Source organism: Martes martes, assembly GCF_963455335.1.
Source record: "Martes martes genome assembly, chromosome: 8".
Lineage (NCBI taxonomy): Eukaryota > Metazoa > Chordata > Mammalia > Carnivora > Mustelidae > Martes > Martes martes.
In genome coordinates this window covers 141,748,141-141,768,151 of record NC_137895.1, presented here as the reverse complement: position 1 = coordinate 141,768,151, position 20,011 = coordinate 141,748,141, and the positions used below count along the sequence as shown (strand labels likewise).

At 52.5% G+C, this 20,011-nt stretch overlaps 1 protein-coding gene across 2 annotated transcripts in view; it reads right to left on the bottom strand.

Moving 5' to 3' along the window:
* DIP2C (disco interacting protein 2 homolog C) overlaps positions 1–4,093 on the bottom strand; it is a 361,347-nt gene extending 357,254 nt beyond the window's left edge. The window contains exon 1 of one of the 2 annotated variants that reach the window (XM_080811149.1): positions 3,928–4,093. In XM_080811149.1, coding sequence (XP_080667275.1) covers positions 3,928–4,012 — 85 coding nt within the window. In that variant the 5' untranslated portion in view covers positions 4,013–4,093. The remainder of the gene's footprint in view (positions 1–3,927) is intronic. The other variant, XM_080811150.1, reaches the window with a different exon arrangement.
* Between the last annotated feature and the right edge of the window lie 15,918 nt (positions 4,094–20,011).

The window sequence follows — 20,011 nt, the reverse complement described above, 5'->3', positions numbered from 1 at the left end:
TCCTCTGCAATTACAACAAATTACCAAGGAGCATCTGCAAGAAAACACTTTCTTCACACATTTGTTTTCCAGAGTCAGCTGTGTCCTTCCAGTAAGGATGACATCCACACGGTTAGGCTGCGTGAGACACGGCTGGGCCTTCCTGACCTTGGAAGTGGTCCTAAGGTGTCAGCTGGGGCGGACCCCCGAGGTCTGCAGCCACGGGGCCCTCCGCCCTCTGCGAACACAGGGACGGGAGTCGAGTTCCAGAGTCACATGCATCTGTTATCTCGTGCCCAACAGCCCTGAAAATCTACAAACATTCCAACTGGCCGTCTCTTTCCAATGTCACTCTTTGGTGTCAGGAACGTGTCTGCTCGTGGGCATGGGCCCCTTGTCCGTCAGGTTAGCAGTCGCTCACTCACCGAGACAGTGTTCCACCCACCAGACTCCGCAACGGATCGAAACATGACGTGAAGTAATTTGGTATATTAATCAGCAAAGCAGAGCATGAACTGAATAACCCCCATAAGCAAAAGATAGGAAGCAAGCAGACATACTAATGAAAAAAGTGAAAAGTAAAATATGGCATCTATTTCATAAAAACACTGTCCTCTACAAACACCAAATGGTTTTCACAGGCTGGAGTATCCCTAGGCGGGTTCCCTAAGTTCTACCCAAAGAAGACTTCAGCCACTCCTGGGTGAGAGGAGGGCACTTGTACGCACAGCCCATGAAGCCACCCGCCACCTAACCCAGAAACTCGCTGCTAAACTTCAGCCAACAACTGAAATTAAGTTTTCTGTTTCTTCTCTACTCGGCTTGATGTTTCTATTTAAAGTCTTTCCTTGAGTTGAAAAATGTTTATTTACCCATTGATGAAATTATTTGGGGATCTTCCTAAAGCCAAAAAGGAAAATGCATGTTTCCAAAAGGCAGTAATGTCTGGAAGGGAAGAAGAAATGCTTCAGGAGAGAGGGCATGGGAAAGGAGCCACGGCCACACCACCGGCACCCGGCAGCCAGCCCCAAGTCCCGGAGCCCCGGCCCCACAACCCCGGCCCCACACCACCGACCGGAGCCAGACACGTGGACTGGCGGCTGTCAGTGCCCGTGGAGGGGCTGCCGGCCCCACGTCCCGGCAGAAAGCCCCCGCACTTTGCTGACATGGCAGTGAGAGAAGCACCGGGAAGTCACAGACGGGGGAAAGGAAAAAGGAGGCAACCGGTAGGGCGGGAAGTAAAGATCAGAGCTCTGCAGCCAAGAAGTCAACCTGCAGCCCTTTACCAAACCGTGCTCCGCTAACATGATACAACACCGGGATCGGTAACAACAGAAAGGACCGACCCAAACCGCACCCATGGGGGAGCCCGGACCCACAGACAACACCGACCGGCGGCGGGCAGGCGGGCAGGCGGGGCAGGAGCTCCGAGAGAAGAGCCGGCCTGGTTTTTCCACCTTCGTTCTGTGCTTCCAATGCCGCTGTTTTCCCACCTCCCTGCAGGAACGAAGCCCTGGAAATTCCACGTGTTTCCACAATAGTTTCTGATATTGCCATAAAGTGATGAAGGCTAATTTAAAGAATTCTCTCCACATGAATCATGACTGAGGATAAAATGTGATAAAAGCTGTTTTAACTTTTCACTTTGCAAGTGGATATGCTGGGGGATTTTTAAGTTCCACGATGTAAGAGACAGATTTCTGATCCTTCCCATCTTGGGCTTCTCTGAAGCAACGCTGAAAACAAGGCGATTCGTCTAATTTAAGCCGGTGGAACTGCTCCATGTGGTTACAAGACCTGAAATTCCAAGTGACCTGGAAGAACGCTCCGTCAGCTCAGCCCGGACAAAGCAAGTCCAAGATGACACAGCTAACGTGCGGGGGCAGCGGGGTGGGGGGGGGGGGGGCAGACCAACGCACCAACCCTCCAACTGTTTCATTCTTCTGCGTTCAGCCCAGGTCTAGCAAGGTTTGCGCAGACAGAAAAACAATAATGTACCTCCCACATGCAAACACACATCCCTTTCTCTGCCCAGACACTCAGTAAGAAACTCATTAAGCCCTTTTTAAAAATCTATGCAGATGGAAGGCGTTCATGGAGAACTAGATGGAGCACACCGTGGTCTACTGCCACGCTCTGGGCAGTGGAATATATTCCTTACCCTCCAAGACGAACGGCTGGTGACAGGCCAGCGTCATCGAACAGGTACGCGTGCCCCAAGTTCACACCTGTAAGCAACCACTCCCCATGCAGCACAGGGCCAGGACACCCATCCTCAGCACTGTCCCAGCCACAAGGAGCATCTGTGAGCTGATGTCCAAACCGATGGGGTAAGGGGCTGCGGTCCCATTGAGTTAGGATGGCATCCCACTTTGCTAACACAGATGGGGTATGGACGCGTACTGTCCGAGTCCCACGGACACAGCAAACGCATGTGGGGGTACGGCATGATGTCGGGGTGCCATCAGGAATACCAGAATACACAGTGAGGGCCACAACGGCCACAGAGGGAGGAGGAACCCCATCTGAACACTGACAAAAATCACAGAACTTGGGCAAATATTTTCCAACGGCCAGTCCATCCTTTCCAGCCATCTGCCTACAGTGCACACTCTATCCAGCAGTTTGAATCTAAATATCGTCCCCAGCTGCCTAGCGCACTGCATCCCCTGCCTCCGGGTCCTCCGAGATACCAGAAAAGCCCTCGTTGCTTTCCACCAGCCGGAATAGTGTCTGCTGAGCACACAGAGTCCAGGAAACAGCCTCCTCTCCTCCCACGGGGCTGCTTCACATCGCAGCACATTACAATACCCTGCAGAACCCCAAATTTGAAACAGAAAAATGCCCAGTGTCGGTCAAGCTGAGAAGGCAGTTCACACCTCGCCATGGCCCACACGTTCATCCCTCCCTTGCCCTGAATGTGTTAAAAAGGAAAACATGAAGTCAACATCAGCTCCTCCCTGCTGATGAAAATTGGCACGAATGAATGTACTTTCTGGCTCCCCGCCCTCACAAAACCGTTACACACGCGCACACACACACACACACACAAAAGTTCACCAGGCTGAACTGCTCCAAATGTAAATTCAAAACCAGCCAGCCTGTCCCCGCGGCACGGGGTGGTGGTGGCCTTTGCAGGGTGAGCTGGGTGGACACCCGATACACATTACACATCTCCCATTTGGGAACTTCAGTGCCTCCCTTTCTAAGACAGCAAAACCCGATGGAAAACTTATGACAGTTGAGCACATGACCCCACCATTAGGAGCAAATGGGAAACCGCATACAACACTCCCTGAAACCCCTGTAGCAAATCTGTCACAAATCCCCAATCCGAGGGAGGAGGGCGAGACGCCGAACCTGGCCGGAGGGGGGAGGCTCCGCGGTGTCCCCCACCCTCCCCAGCACAACCCACAGAACAATAGTAGCGCGATCCTCCCCCCGGAGGGCGGCCTGCGCCGAGGCCAGGACGCGCGGACCGCCGGGCCCCAGCCCCAAGTGCAACGCCAAGTTTCGCATTAGAATAAGGCCAGCCGGCACCTCAGGCCGTGCGACGCGGACGTGTCCCCAGCGCCGGCCGCGGGGCGAGCGCACGGACGCGCACCAAGGACACGGCTCCCCGCCAGGCCGGCGCAGCGCGGCCCAGGCAGCCCCCGGCCCAGGCAGCCCCCGGCCCAGGCAGCCCCCGGCCCAGGCAGCCCGTCCCCGCCCCAGGCCCCGCCGCAGCGCCGAGACCCGCCGGCAAGCCCGCAGCGCGGGGGGCCCGGGCCGAGCCCGCGGCGGCCGGGGCGGAAACGGGGCTGCGCGCGCCCCCGCCCGGGACCCCCCACCCCCCGCCCCGCCGCGCTCCTCCGCCCGGGACGCCCGCCCGGGACCCCCGCCCGGCCCCGGCCCCGGCCCCGGCCCTCCCCGCGCCAGCGCGGCCCGGCCGGGCGCGGGGCCTGTTACCTTCCGACAGCTCCAGCTCCAGCTCGGCCAGCCGCGCCCGCACCTCCAGCGGCAGGGCCATGCCCTCCAGGCCGCGGTCCGCCATGCTCGCGGCGCCCCCGCCCCAGCCGCCTCCCTTTGTTCGCAGGCCGCGGTCTGGCCGCTCCTCGCGCCCCGCGGACCCGCACCGAGCGCGGCAGGCCGGGCGCGGCGCAGCGAGCGCTCCTCCCCCGGCGCCTCCTCAGCGCGGCCCCGCCACGCGGCCTCGCGCCCGCGCCCCCGCCCGGCCCCCCGCGCGCGCCCCCGGCCCGGCCGCCGGCCCCACGCTCCGCCGGGGCGCGCTGACGGCGGGGGCGCGCGCGGGGGCGGGGATGGGCACCGGGGACGGGGGCGCGCGCGGGGCCCGGGCGGGGAGTGGGGGCGGGGAAGCGGGGCACTGCGGACGAGGGCGCGCGCGGGGGGATGGGGACGCGTTGGCGGGGGGGGGGGGAGGTGGCGGGGGGAGGGGCGGGGGCGGGGCTCGGCCGGGAGCGCGCGCCGGGGTGAGGCGGGGGCGCGGGGATGAGCGCGAGGGCGCGCACGGGAGGTGGGGTCGGGACCGCCGGGCCGGCGCGACGCGCGCTCCCGGGGGCGCGCTCGGGGGCGCGGGGCGCGCGCACGGGCCCAGCCCAGCCTCCGCCTCCTCCGGCTTAAGGCGAAAATACCTGCTGGAGCCGCGGCCCAACGTGCGGGTTGGAACCGAAGTGCTCCGGGCCTTTGAGGGCCGAACGCGTTTCGCGAACACTTGGGGCCGTGGCCACACGGCGCTGGATGGGAAGTTCCGGATTCCGGCTCCAGAGCCGCCGCCGGGGCCCGCCGGAGTCCGTGCTCCGGACTAGGCTCGTCTCCGCGCCCGAGAAGGGACGCGATGGACTCCCGATCCCCTCGTCCCACAGCAGCCCCACCCGGCTGGGTCCCGGGGACCCAGACGCCCTCGGGCCGGGCCCCCGCTCCCCACGCGCGGCCGCGGCGGCCCTCGGCCCTCCTCTCTTCCACGGCCGGTGGCCCTCCCCGTGGGGGGCCGCTCCCAGCGCGCCGCGGCCACCTCTGCGCGCCGGCGGCCCAGCCCGGTCTCCGTCCTCCCACCCACGGCCCGACGGACCGGCCTCGCCGGGACGCCCCGGACCCCGAGGGCCACACGCCCGCAGACGCCGGTTTCCGGCTTCCAGCCGCCTCCACCGTCTCCGTGGTGGTCAGGAGAGAAGGACGTCTCCGTGGTGGTCAGGCGACGGCGACCCGCAGACCCCCTCCTCCTCCCTTCACGTACCCTCTGCTTCTGCGTCCTCGCGAGGCTCTGGCAGGACGACTGGATCCTGCGACCCGCGGTCCCTCCCGGACCCCTCCCACGCTCCGGGAGCGTCCGGCCCGGCTCTCCGCAGCCCCGCGCGGGGCCTGGGGGGCAGGGGGCTCCCAGCAGAGGCGTCCACGCCCAGCCCAGACGAGGCCACCGCGCGTCCCGCACCGCCTCCTGGACACGAGCGCAGCTCGGCGGGGACTCAAGGCCCTCCACCCGCTGGCCGCAGCCGGCAGACCCTGCGGCCCTTCCCACGAGCTCCGGCTCCTCCAGGCCTGCCGGGCCAGCCGCCGGCCTCTCGCTCCCTTCGCGGCCTTCCTCCGCGCTGCGCCTTCATGCTGGGGGCCCTGCCCGTCCACGCACGTCCCTGACGCGGCTCTTCCCCCTCGCCGAGCACCCGCTACTTGCCGCTCTTCCCACGTTGACCTTTCGCTGATCTTCCTCAAGCGCAGGCCCCTCAAGACCCAGCCTTCCTCATCTCCCCAGCTCCCCTGGATGTGACCTAGTGACAGCTGAGAGAGGCGCTGGCGTCCCTCACGCACCTCTGTCTTCTCCGCGGGCAACGGGAGGCCAGCGGTGGGAACGTGCACGGATGAGCCCGGGAGGCGAGAACCGCAAGCTCCTCTGCCTCATGTTCCGTGGGCGCGAGTCCAGCGGACCCTGGGAGCCAAGCGGTATGCCCACCGCTGTCCCCTCTTCACGATACACAGGCCACCGTGTCGAGGGGAGCCCTGGCGTCCAGCCCCCCGGTGCTGCAGGCGCAGGCTTGACGGAGATCCCCGGGGGCAGAACAGGACACTGGGTCCAGTCCCTGGATCGAGGCAGGCCGGCAGACGGCACATTCCCAACGAGGACGCGCACCAAGTCCTCCTCGGGCAGGATGATGTCGCTCTTTAATGCAGGAATGGGCCTGGGTCACTTACGTATGATCTGCAATTCAGTTTGGTTCCAAAGAAGACTATGATTGTGCATGAAGCACATCGACAGACTTCCACTGGGAGCCGATGGCCGTCATTTCCACAGGTCTTCGAGTCACTACACACAAGCCGGGAGGCGATGGGCACCTGGCATTTCCAGCAGCCTGACAGACACTCCCACCTGGAAATCCCGCACGTCCTCCAACACGGTATGTCCCAAATCAAACCCCTCCTACTGCCAGCCCTGGATCTCCGCTCATCTCTGATCGTGGCCTCGCTCCCCCTCAAGATGACCCGTGCTGTTGCCGGTCTCACACCTCCGTCCCTCCCCTCTGCTCACAGCCCCGGCCTAACCCAGTCCTGCAGAGCACCCACCGGCCTGTCTTCTCCTTCCGGTCTCTCCTGCCACGGCTGCCAGGTTGCTTCCCAAGTGACACCTTGAACAGGTCATAGTCCCCTGGCTCTACAACAGACACAGAGTCTCTGCCTGCAGAGCAAAGGACTCCGTGATGGGACCCTGAAGCTTCCCGGGCCTGGCACAGTTTCCGTCTCTCCCTTCTGCTCCACGGTTCCCGTCACGCTGTGCCCCCCGCAGAGTGCCCCCCCTCCTGTTCCCTCCTCCTGTCGTCCCCTCCCCCTTCCTCCACCCGTCTCGGTGGAACGGCACATCACACCCACTCATGCCCACCTCAAATGCCACTTCTTCCGTGAAGCCTCTTTCCTGCCCTCCTCGTTGGGAAGATTCTCGCCACCCCCTCTCCTTCGGCCTGTTCTATCTGGGATGTGTCGTCCACGTGTGTGTCTTATCCGGCAGCTAGTTTATCTGTAACTTCCCCGCTGTGTCGAATGACACAGAAACAACGTGCTGTTTCTCAGAGTGCGGTCTGGCTCTGCAGCGAGGGAGGGGACCGTCTCCCCCCACCCCGTTCTGCGCCAGCCCCGGCCAGCCTCAAGCAATGGGGAGCTTGTGGGAACCCTGTGACGTGTGTGTGTGTGTCTACGTATAAAAACCTGGTTCAAATGAGTGTGAAGGTAGTCATATCGATACGCAGTAGAGGTCTATTGGAACGAATTGAATAAATGCTAAGGGCTGTTGGCTTCCAAGGTCTGCCCAAAGTCCTGAAAATTCTGCCATCGGAGTTCTTTTCAGAAAGCCACTGGAAAATCTCCAGACGGCTCCCTGAGAGTGGTAAGACATCAAGGCATCTGTTAGCACGCCGGCATGGTCTAATTTGTCAGCTAAGCCGGCCCTTCTGCAACAAAGCCCAGAGGGTCAAGACACAGCACAAAACCTTGAGGCGTGAGGAGGAGTGGTGTGAAGAGGCGGGATGACCCTGGCGGCCCGGAGCAGCCTGCCAGAGGCTCGTGGACGGGAGAAACACGGAAGCACGGCGTGGGAAGCTCACGCTGGTCCTGTGCCGTCCTCACTAGGCGGGTCCTGGAGAGTGTTTTGAGTTCCATGGAGGGGCAGTTATATAAAGTCAGTTAATTAATCATCATGCCGGCAAGGATTTGGGCGCCTCTCTCTGAAGCTTGCTTTCCTGTTTTGGGTCCTTTCTCGCCGCTCTTTGCCCACCTGTGAATTCAGAAAATCCCCAGCCAATCTGCAGAGAGACCTTAAACACTCACGTGGAGCTGGGCTCCAGATTTTGGACAGTGTGGTCGGGACGGACGAGATCAGTAAAGGAATGTACTGACCCAGCGTCCGTGGGCCGGAGAGGGCTTCCTTATTAAGGAGGCCACCGCCCGTGGGCCGCGAGGGTGCAGAGGGATGGCTTCCCTTCAGAAGCGGGTCTCAGAGTCGGACCTTTACTTCCGAAGCCGGGCTGCTGGTAAGAGTTGATTATCTCCCTCCTTCTCGGAATCATGTGGGGTTTGTTCACGCTGTGCTTTCTCCTGGGGATCCCAACCTCGTGATGTGTTTTACCTTTTCCAAAGTCATTAGGAAGAGCTGCTTGTAAGATACCATGGTGGTTTCTCCGTAAGCACCTGATCGTCTACCGGTGATGACCCCGTTTCCCTGGGCTGAAATTCACCTACGGACTATGGCTGGCAGCTTGTATGGGAGTCACCTTCCGTCTGGGTCTCACTCTGTTATCAACAATGCAGCTAGGGTGGAGTGAGCTGGGTTTAAAGGAGGGAAGAAAAGTGAATAATCTGACGCAGGAAGTTTGGGTTTAATCAGTACTTGGAAAGCAGCTTGAACGCCTGAACGAGACTCCCCCACGCGGCAAGAAATCATTAACGTTTTGCGACCTTTTTTACATCATTAGAGAATTAACTAAATAATATGCATGGGACTGAGTCTGGTGAACCATACGGGCGTGTGCGTTTCCTCTCTGCCATCTTCCTCAGGAAGCGAAGAACTATCCCGCCTGTTTCCCTACTAACAACGGGAATAAAGGCAAAAGAGAAGAAGCAAGAAGTAATCCAAAGAATCCCACAGTTAACTGGGTTTTCCACGCCGTTGCTGGAAGCGCTGAGGATTGAACTGTGAGTCAGACGTCTTGATGGAAAAACAAGTGTGTGAAATTTATCTCAGAAAAATAGCCCAAGTGTTTCCTTGCATCCATTATTACAAATCAATATGTAGTTATCAATAAGGTAAGTATTTCTGATCATTTTAGTTACTTGTTAATCACTTGTACTAACGGTGTTGTGGTAGCACAAAACACAAATTATTAGTCCCATTTGGTCTTAGATAGCATCTTATTTTATGGCGTATTTCCTTTGCCAATTATGATTGACTAATGTCTGGCTTAATTAAGCTAATGTCAAGACTGTCATTCCCAGAACTCATATCATTTAGTCGCTGAGACAGGTGACACGAAGGCTTTTTTTATTCAAGATTTTGTCAAGTGTTCTCAGATATGAGGCTTTTTGAGTGCTTAGAACATAAGCTTTTTAAGTCAAAGAGAGGAGGGTAGTTGAAGACTCAAATCTTGCCATCCAAAATCCAGAGCATCATAAAAGAAAAATTCAAAATTGACTCATCCCTTCAAAATGGAAACTACCTCTATGTACCACGTGCAGCGCAGTCCCGACTGGCCTTGACCACACCAGGTAACACTCCACCACCACGTCTGTGCTGCTGTCTAAACAACTTAGTTACATAAAAGGCAGAATCCTGTTATCATGAAGATAATTACAAGCAGTGTTTTCAGGGAGTCCGTACCAGCTCCCACATACACTCAAAGAGAACAAATAAAAATAAAGAACACGACGCTTGGAGTGCCCGGGGGGCGCAGTCGGTTGAGCGTCCGACTCCGGATCTCGGCTCAGCTCATGATCTCAGGATCGTGGGACGAGCCCCGTGTCCAGCTCAAGCTCAACGCGGTCCGTTTGTCGCTGTCCCTCCCCCAGCTTGTGTGCTCTCGTGTGCTCTTTCTCCTTCTCTCTAATAAATAAATAAGTAAAATCTTTCAAAAAAAAAACCCAAAAAACAAAGAACATGGTGCTATACTGTCCATGGCAGATGGTACACGGTGGAGAGAGTCCCCAGGACTCTGGGGCCTCGGCTTTCTCACCATCTCCCCATCCTGAGTGAGAAGATAACGTTGGTCCTTTGAGAATGGGACTGGGGGGAGCAGGAGGGGATGGGCAGTCCAGGCAAAGCCAAATCCTAGTTACGGCGGGAGTGTATCTTTATCTTCCCGCCATGCTCCCAGTCACATAAATGGACTGGGGTGAGGTCCGGCAGGTTCCCAAGAAGCAGAGCCTGAGGCAAGGGTTCAGAGGCACTTGATGGATGGGACAGATGCTTCTACAAGAACCTGTAGGGAGTGAACACATCAGGGCAGAAGGGAAAGAGCAGACCACAGCGGCCCAGTCTGCAGACGGATGGGCCAGTGGGCTGTGCGGTCTGAGCTGCATGGGTCCGCTTAGACTGGGTTATTCTGGGACAGGACAGTAAATGAATCTTCTCTTCCTTATGATCTTCTTAGCAGCATTTTCTTTTCTTTTCTTTTTTTTTTTAAGATTTATTTATTTATTTGACAGAGAGAGCACAAGTAGGCAGAGAGGCAGACAGAGAGAGAGGAGGAAGCAGGCTCTCCGCTGAGCAGAGAGCCCGATGCGGGGCTCGATCCCAGGACCCTGGGATCATGACCTGAGCTGAAGGCAGAGGCTTAACCCACTGAGCCACCCAGGCACCTTAACAGCATTTTCTTTTCTGTAGCTTATTTTAAGAAGACAGTACGCGGTACACATTACGTACAGAGTATGAGCTAACCCACTGTGTGTGTGACCGGTGAGGCTTCCGCTCAGCAGCAGGCTGTTAGCGGTTAAATTCTCCGGGAGTCAGAGTCACACCTGGGTTTCCAACTAGGCAGGGGTCAGCACCCCTAACCCCACATTGCTCAAGGGTCAACCATACCCTTATGCACAAGAAAGGTGGAAATGTGGAGGGAGAAAAATAATGGGCAGAGGAAGGATAAGAGAAAGAAACCGAGTGCGCAGCAGAGAAGTCCGGGAGAGGCACGCGCCGCAGGGAAGCCGGGACAGAACGCGCCGGAACAGAACGGCGGGCTGAGAGAAGGCGCCAGAAAGGCACACAGAGCTCCAAACCAGTCATACTGAAGATGTGACAAGTCCCATAAGAATTTTAAAAACAGGCAAACACAATGTTGTTTTTCTTTTTTTTAAGATTTTATTGATTTGACAGAGATCACAAGCAGGCAGAGAGGCAGGCAGAGGGAGGGGGGAAGCAGGTTCCCTGCTGAGCAGAGAGCCCGATGCGGGGCTCGATCCCAGGACTCTGAGATCAAGACCTGAGCCGAAGGCAGAGGCTTTAACCCACTGAGCCACCCAAGCGCCCCCACAATGCTGTTTTGAAATGCTGCTGTGGAAATTGGCTCCCGTGTTGCGTTATTAGGTTGTGAGGGCCACGCGACAACGGGGCACAAGCGGACTGGTTTAAAGCAAGAGACACTCACAAAGCCCGAAGTCCAGAACCCAGGTGTCGGGGAGGGCTGCACTCCCTCCGGGGCTTCTGGGGAGACCACCCCCCCACTCCCAGCTCCTGGTGGCTCTGGGCAGTCCCCTGCTTCTCAGCTACGTCGGACCCTGTCGTCACACTGGCATCCCTGCGTCTGTGTCCGGCTCCAAGAGGCCCCTCTTCATAGAGACACCAGTCCTCTTGGGTTAGAGCTCACCCTAGTGAACTCCGCTGAACTTGGTCGATGCCGCAAAGACTATTTCCAAATAAAGTCACAGTCTGAGGTCCTGAGGGCTTGGGCTTCAAGAGATCTTTTGGGTCACACAATCCAACCATAACAGATGTTAATGTGGGAAAAAACAAATCCAGATGAAAATCTTTACATCCCAAACCCCAAGAAATGACAAGAGGCTAGCTATTTAGGAGCAAATCACAAAACCAACAAGCCAAACGTGGGGAACTGAAGCAGTAGGAGAAATTTTAAGTGTCATATGATACACAACTTCATTTTCGAAGAGCAAACAATGACCAGCGAAAGCAGAAGCAACGAAAGTCGACTGTGAACGAGGTCCTGAACAGCCCCACTGACGGACAGCCCCGCTGACGGCGGTTCCACGCACGATTTTTCAATTTCTACGTTACAGTGGCACAAGAACAAGATGCATTCGATAGAAAAACACACCTCGAATTTTGAAATTTGGATCTTGTCCTGGGCGAGAGGCATGTGGGACAGCGTCCGTGATGACGCGGGACAGCGGCTCCCAGTCGGCCTCGCGATCACGGGGTAACGCTGGTACACGGAGAGCCGTCCCGCACCCAGACAGCCGTCCCGTCACGTTCAGTGCAGGACTCGGTGATCACAGGAGCTGCGCGGCCCCTCGGCATGACATCGGCTTTGCGCGGGGCGGTCCTGCCCAGCCGTGGGCTGACGGAAGTGTTGCGAGCGCACGGAGGTAAGCCAGTCCAGGCTGCAGTGTCTGATGTTAGGTACGTTAAATGCATTTTTGATTTAACAACGTCTTCAGTTTACAATAGGTTTATCAGGACGTAGCCCCACTGTAAGTCAAGGGAGATCTGTTGGTTTATATCTTTTTTTTTTTTAAGATTTTTATTTATTTATTTACAAGAGAGGGAGAGAGCACAAGCAGGGGGAGCAGAGGGAGAGGAGAAGCAGGCTCCCCACTGAGCTGAGGGTTCCGATGTGGGACTCGATCTCAGGGCCCCGGGATCATGACCCGAGCCGAAGGCAGACGCTTCACCGACGGAGCCCCCCAGGTGCCCTATAGTTTTATTTGTTGCCCGTGACAAATGCCGGGTGCTTGGTAATTATCGTCAGCTGACTAACGGATGAGCTACTGCTCTCTGTCACCTAAGATAGTTTCCCTGTAATGTCACCATGGTTTAGGTCTCATTAGTCGATAGACGCCTGCTTGAATAGGACCTCTGGTTCTGCAATTTTTTGGGAGAACAAAATGTTTACTTTTATTACAATAACACTATTATTGGCGAATATGTCTTCTGTCAGCAGACAAGTGGGCTTCTGGGCCGCGCTGGGAGGCAGCCCTCCTCCTGCAAGCAGGGTCCACGTTTGGTGGACAGTGCGTGTGTGTTTCTCTGCCCACGGTTCACTCCCAAGAGGAAGAAAAGCCTCAGCATCTGGGCTGTCCCTTGCACACCCTCAGCAGTCCCAGGAGAGAGCTCAGTCTTCCTGGAGCAGAGCGTGTGTGTGCGTGTGTGTGTGTGTGTGTGACACAGAAAGGACAGAGACAAGACAGTGATGGACTGTCCTCCACATGGAAGAACGAGGACACGAGGGATGGGAAGATGCCGCCCCCACAGTAACGTCTAAAACAACAGAAAATGTCATCAACAGGTTAATTAATGTGATTGACCTTCCATACAATTTTAGTGAGAGATTATTGTCAGATACGAGGAAAATGATGAGCAAAAACACGGATGTAGTAGAAAACATAAGGCGGTTGCTTTCAGGAAAACAGAGCAAAAGAGCCACAGTCGGTGTGTTATAGATCCTGTTGAATCGTGAATAAACGTCCTTGAGATGAATGTCATGTTGATCTGGTTGGGTTTAGGGATAGCGTTCTGTGGTCTGTTTTCTGGTTTGGGTTCCTCTGATCCTCCTTCCTAACGTCTTTGGGGTTGATCCATTCTTCGAACCCTGGGCTGACATGTCCCCTCCCGCCCCTGCCCTGGGGTGTGTATCACGGTCCCAGCACACGTCACACACACGGACAGGACCTGCGCCGCACGCCGGGGAGCTGATGTCCGCCTTCCCACTCACCCGTCTCACAGAAGTTAGGAGGAACTTCCAGGCCTACAGCCTTCCTCTGTACCATGTCGTATGTTCTTTATTCATTCCTGTGGGTCTGGACTTCTGTCCGGGGTCATGAAAAAAATCTCCTTCAATCCACGATCGCCGTTTTGCAGGCAACAAAGCATCTTTAGAGCATCTTCCAGTGTGAATAAGAGACGCCGCGGGATTCAGAAGTCCGGGGTGGCAGCCTTCTTCTCTCGGAACAACCGCGTTCCCGTCTCGTCTTCTGGACTCGTCTCTGACCAGACACCAGCGTTCACTCCCTCCCCTGCCCGCTCGCAGTAACTGGCAGATTTTTCTCCGGCTCCTTCAAGATATTCTGTCTTTGGCCGCAACACTTTGATGTGCCTGAATGGGATGCTGCTTTCTTTGTATTTGTCCTGCTTAAAGTCTGTGGCGCTTTTTTAACATGGAAGATTTTGCTTTTCACAAAATTCAGGTAATTTTCAGCTATTGTCCCAGTATTGTTTTTTTCTGCTCATTCTTGCTCTCGTCTCCTTTGGGATTCCGCCTGCACGTGTGTGGCTGGTTCATGCTGTCCTACGGGACAAGGTGTCTCTTCCGTGTCCTATTTTCCAACATTATTTCTATATTTGGGATAGAATGGTGCGTCGGACCCTTCCCTCGGACGTCCGGAATCCACGCCCAAGCTCGTCCTAGTCACTTTTCATTTTGATACGGCACTTTCCCATTTTCCTTCTCCCTTTGGTTTGTTTTTATAACTTACATTTCTGTGTTAATACTCCCCCATTCGTCCCTTGGTTTGTGCCACCCACTCGAATGGCTGTCACAGACAACACACACGTGTAGCCGTTGCTGGCAGTCCTCGCCTGCTGATCCCAACATCTGGGCCACTGTGGTTGAGTTTCCAAAAACTGCATTTTCTCTTGACTCTGACTCACATTGTTCCGTTTCTTTGCATATCTAGTAATTTTGTATTGTGTGCTGGACATGGTGGACCATCTACTGCAGTGAGGGAAAATCACGTTTTCTTCCCGCACAGATGTTCACACTGTTCAGGCCAACAGTGAAATTAGTGGTTCTTACTTTTGGTTTGGTTACCCTCAGTTTTACCCTTCCTCGCAGTGGGACTGTTTTGGTTTACAGCGTGTGTTTGGGACATGTCTCCTAGTATCGACTGTGGACTTTACTCTTAAGGTTTAGCTTTTCTGAAATTTTAACTCCCTTCCAGAATCTTCACTGAGGTCTCTCCAGGGCCGAGGCCGGTACTCCACCGTCACCCGGAACCGCGTGCCTTCCAGTGCCAGCGTTCGGCTCTCGGGCTGCGGCAGGTGGTCTGACGAAGCCTCCCGGAGTTTCTCCCTTTGCCTACGCATCCCCCAGGCATGCCCCGTGCAAGCATCACACGGAACCCCATGCCTGGACCTCCTCTCTGCACAGCACCCTTCTCGGAAACCCCGCCAAAGTAGTTCCAGCCACTTCAAAGACCTGAACTCCAGCCTCTCCTCCCCTCGGAGAGACCACCTCCGGGCTGAAACCAGAATAATGACAGGACAGTGCCGGGCTCGCTTCCTGAGTTTCTCTTCTCCCGTGATGCTCATTTTTAAATGCCTGGAAAAAATTCCAGCCTATATTTCGTGGTTGGTTTCAGTGGAGAGAAAGTCTGTGTCATGGCTTGTAGGAGACGTCTCTGAAAAATACTTCATAAACGTCATCACGTAAATGCCAGCCCAAACTGGAGAAAGAGCAGGACGAGTTCTAAAGGGATGTGCCCGGCCGGGGGAGAAAGTCATAGAATGAGCACATTGATAGGAGTTTGAGACTGATCTATGCTGATGATTTATTTTGACTTACATAGTTACATGATAATGGAAATTCTGAAAATTAACATAAATAACAATATAGTTTGGGAGGGAGAGAATAAGAAAGAATGTGTGTAAGCTTAAAGAGAAGGGGTGGATAAGAAAGCTCTGTCCTCATCTTGCGGACGTAGACAGTCCATGGTAGTATCCATAAGTGAAAAGTGAGGACAGCACTACACGCTGCTTCTTCAGAAATACCGAGGTAAACACAAGGGAAACGCCATAAGTGTGACAGTGCTTGCCTCTAGGAAGTAAGATGGGGTAGCTCTGGGGCCACTGGTTTTATAGAATCTGACCGTACAAATGCACACTTCTACCACAGAAGACAACATGCACAGAAATGTGGATGAATGCAGTGGCACTTAAAGAAACAGAAAGCCAATTGATTCTCCAACACGTCAGAAAACTAGTTTTCATTGAAAGTCTAATTATACCAATTTTAAACATTTCTGTTGCAACATATAACATATAGTAATGTGCATAAGTGTTATTGGTAACATTCAAGTCGTTAGAAAGCCAAGTAACTGTGAACCAACCCAAGAAACTGAACATGATTTACTTCCCAGAAGTCCCTCCTACCCACCCACACAGACCACTCTCCTCGTCTGTAATTCCTTCTTTGGTTTTCTTACCCAGGCCTGCATGAATCCCTATAACATAGTTTAATTTTGCTTGTTTTTTAACTTTATATAATAGAATTACATAAGTATAACTTGTGTGTTTTGTTTTTTATTCACTCAACTTTAGGTTTATAGATTTATCCGTATTGTTGCTTGTAGCAACATTTTCTTTTCCCAAGTGAGGAAACTCTTTGAACAAATGCGTCCAATTTCATCCATCCGTTCTGTCATTCCACTGTCGATGGGCACTTGGGCCGCTCCCAAATTTGGGCTATGATGAGGAAAACATAACAATTTAATAAGCCTTATGATTACTAATCATTTATTTAATCCTTATATTTATTTATATTTTAATAAATGTGTTATTTAATGCTTATTAAATAATAATCAATATTGATTTCATTTAATAGTTATACTTATTCATATAATTCAATATTCTATTATATCTGAGATATTTTTTATGAAATATAAATATTTTATGAAATTATTATCAATTCTAATATCTTAATTACATATTTTTTATTTAATACCTATATAATTGTTTCTTCGGACAACAATGACAATGTGCTGTCTTCCATTACGAACTTAATAGTCCTGACCCTTTTCTTCCTTTTCTTGCTGTACCAGCCAGGACACTCCGTTCCGTGCTTCAGCGGTGATCGCAGTGACAGGAGGCACCCTCTTCTTGTCCACCACTGAAAAGGGAACGTTCTCAGGCATTTGTTAAATGCAGTGTTGACTGTGGATTTTTGTAGCTTCTCTTCCTCTGGTTAAGAAAGCTCTAGTTTACTCACTCTTTAGGCTGATGCTGAAACTGGTCAAGCGCTTCTCTTGCATTACTGGGATGATTGTGTAATTTTCCCGTATCCTGATATAAGTATCCTGCTAATATGGAAAATAATTAACTGACTGTTTTAAATGTTAAACCAACCTTGTATTCTTTGGATAAATATGACTTAGTCAAAATCTGTTTTTTTAAAAGACTTTATTTACTTATTTGACAGAGAGAGACACAGCGAGAGAGGGAACACAGCAGGGGGAGTGGGAGAGGGAGAAGCAGGCTCCCCACCAAGCAGGGAGCCTGACATTGGGCTCGACCCCACGACCCTGAGATCCTGACCCGAGCCGAAGGCAGATGTTTTAACGACTGAGCCACCCAGGTGCCCCTTAGTCAAAATCTATTATCCTTTTAACATATTGCTGAATTTGGTGTACTATTACCGTAAACCTCACCAATAACTTCCCCCCAAATAACCTGAAATGCATTGGCCATTTTTTCCTTTCCTTTCTCAAACCAGGCTCATTAAAGTTCTTAACTTCTTTGGGGGTTGGAGGGGGTTAGGGTAGCTGTAGGGACTCCATTAATTCCTAAGAAGTGGGAAAGTAGAGGACAGGTCCCCTAGTCCCCAGCATTCTCCCAGCCTAATCTGTGGGTCCCTCTGAAAGTCCAGGCACCAGAGCAGTCAGAATCTTCCCCATAACATTAAGCCAAAAAGTGACAAACCAAAACAGAAAGGAAAAGGGCATGGGAAAGAAAAGACAAGAAACAGAAAAAGATTTCTAAAACAATAGAGCACACATAAACAACCCCAGGGGCTGAGGCGTATTTGCAATCCCCGGCTCTGCCCGGGAAGCACAAGCCACTGAGCTGTGCAAACTGACGAGCCCACTCAGCAAGCCTCACAGGAACCCGGCGTGCGTTCGTACGGAGGGTTTACTGGGTCTCATTATCATAGTGTGGTGGGCTTTACCCTATTTTGAAAAATCTTACATCTGTGTCCATCGGAGGAATTAGTGTGGAAATATTTCTTATGCATTTGTCCCTGGGATCAAATTTTACAGGTCATTTAAACAAGTTGCAAAGTACATTTCTTCCGCTGTCGAGAGGAGTGTGGGTAAGGATGGGACGGCTTCTTCCGGGAAGGTATCAAATAACCATCTAGGGAAACCAGCTGACCTGGGGTTTCCTTCTAAGGGAACACTTAGTGCTGACTTAATCCTTTTCTTTTAAAGATTTCATTTATTTATTTGAGAGAGAGAGAGAGAGAGAGAGAGAGATTGAGAGCACAATCTGGGGTGGGGGGCAGAAGCAGACTCTCTACTGAGCAGGGAGCCTGACATGGGGCTTGATCCCAGGACCCTGGGATCACCACCAGAGCTGAAGGCGGATGCTTAACTGAGCCACCCAGGCACCCCTGCTGATTTAATTCTTTAAAGGTTTTAGACAATTGCAGTTTTCTGTTTCTTCTTGAATCAGTCTTGGTATATTTGCTCCCAAATTTGTCCTCTCTATTTTCAAATTTATTAGCGTAAAGTTGCTAATAATATCTTTTTTCTAAGACATCTGTGTCTTTACTGTGTGATTTTTTTCCAACTGCAGTATAGTTGACATACAATTTTATAGTAGTTTCAGGGGTACAACCCAGTGATTCAACACTTCCGTGTGTGACTTAATGCTCAGCGGGCAAGTGTAGTTACCGCCCGTCACCATACAAAGTTCCTACAGTATTATTCACTATATCTTGTGCTGCACGTCTCATTCCCATGAGTTACTCATTTTATAACTGCAAGTTTGTACCTTTTAATCCCCTTCACCTACCTTGCCCACCTCCCACCTCCTTCCCCTCTGGCAACCACCAGAGGTTGCATTTATGAGTCTGTTTCTCTTCACTGTTTGTTCTGTTTGCTCTCTTTCTTAAGTCCCACATATGAGCACAATCATATGACGTTTCTCTGTGTCTGACTTCACTTACTGTAATATCCTCAAGATCCATCTAGACTGTTGCACATGGCAAGGTTTCGTTTTTCTTCGTGGCTGAGTACCATTCCACTTTATCTGTATCTACGTATCTCAATCACGTGTTCTTCAGCCACTAACCTCCTGATGGACACGTGGCTTGCTCTCATACATTGACTATTATAAATAATGCTGCAATAAACACGCGGGTGCATACACCTTTTCAAATTAGTATTTTTGTTTTCTTTGGGCAAATACCCAGTGGTGGAATTACTGGACCATAGGGTAGTTCTAGTTTTCATTTTTTTGAGGACCCTCCATACTCTTTTCCACAGTGGCTGCCCCAGTTTATGTTCCCCCTGACAGTGCACAAGGGTCCCTTATTTCCACATCTTCACCAACATTTGTTGTTTCTCCTGTATTCGATTCTAGCCATTCTGACCGGTGTGCGTGGTATCTCCCTGTGGTTTTGGTCTGATGCTCCCTGATGCTGAGTGGTGCTGGGCATCTTCTCACATGTCTGTTGGCCATCTGGGTGTCTTCTTTGGAAAGATGTCTATTCAGGTCCTCAGCCCATTTTTCAATCACATTCTTTGCTTTTTAGGTGTTGAACTGTAGCTGTTCTTTATATATTCGGATGTTAGCCCCTTATTGGATGTAACATTTGCAAATATCAATCCCGTTTACCAGCTCGCCTCTCTTTTTGTCGACTATCTCCTTGGCTGTGCAAGCTATTTTATTCTGGTGTAGTCCCAGTGGTTTATTTTTGCTTTTGTTCCCCTTGTCTGAGAAAACATAGCTAGAAAAATGTTGCTAAGGCCAGTGTCAAAGAGATTAATGCCTATGTTTTCTTCTAGGATTTTTTTTAGTTTGAGGTCTCATATTTAATCCATTTTGAGTGTGTGTGTGTGTGTGTGTGTGTGTGTGTGTGTGTGTAAAAAAGTGATCTAGTTTCATTCTTTTGCATGTGACTGTCCAGTTTTTCTAGCGCCACTTGTAGAAGAGACTGTCTTTTTCCCTGCTGGATACTCTTGCCTGCTTTGTTATAGATTAACTGACCACATAAGCACGGGTTTGTTTCTGGTTCTCTAGCCTGTTCCAGTGATCGATGTGTCTGTTTTTGTGCCAGTGTCATACTTTTCTGATTTCTATAGATTTGTGGTATAATTTGAAACTAGATTGCGATACCTCCAGCTTTGTTCTTTCTCATGATTGTTTTGGCTAGTTGGGGTCTTTTGTGGTTCTACACCCATTTTAGCATTATTTGATCCAGTTCTGTGAAAAAATGCTCTTTGTATCTTGATGGGGCCGGCAGTGAACCTGTAGAGTGCGCTTCCAGCCCGTGAGCGTGGAACGTCTCTCCACTTGTTTGTGCTGTCCTCGGTTTCTCCTGCCGGTGTTTTACAG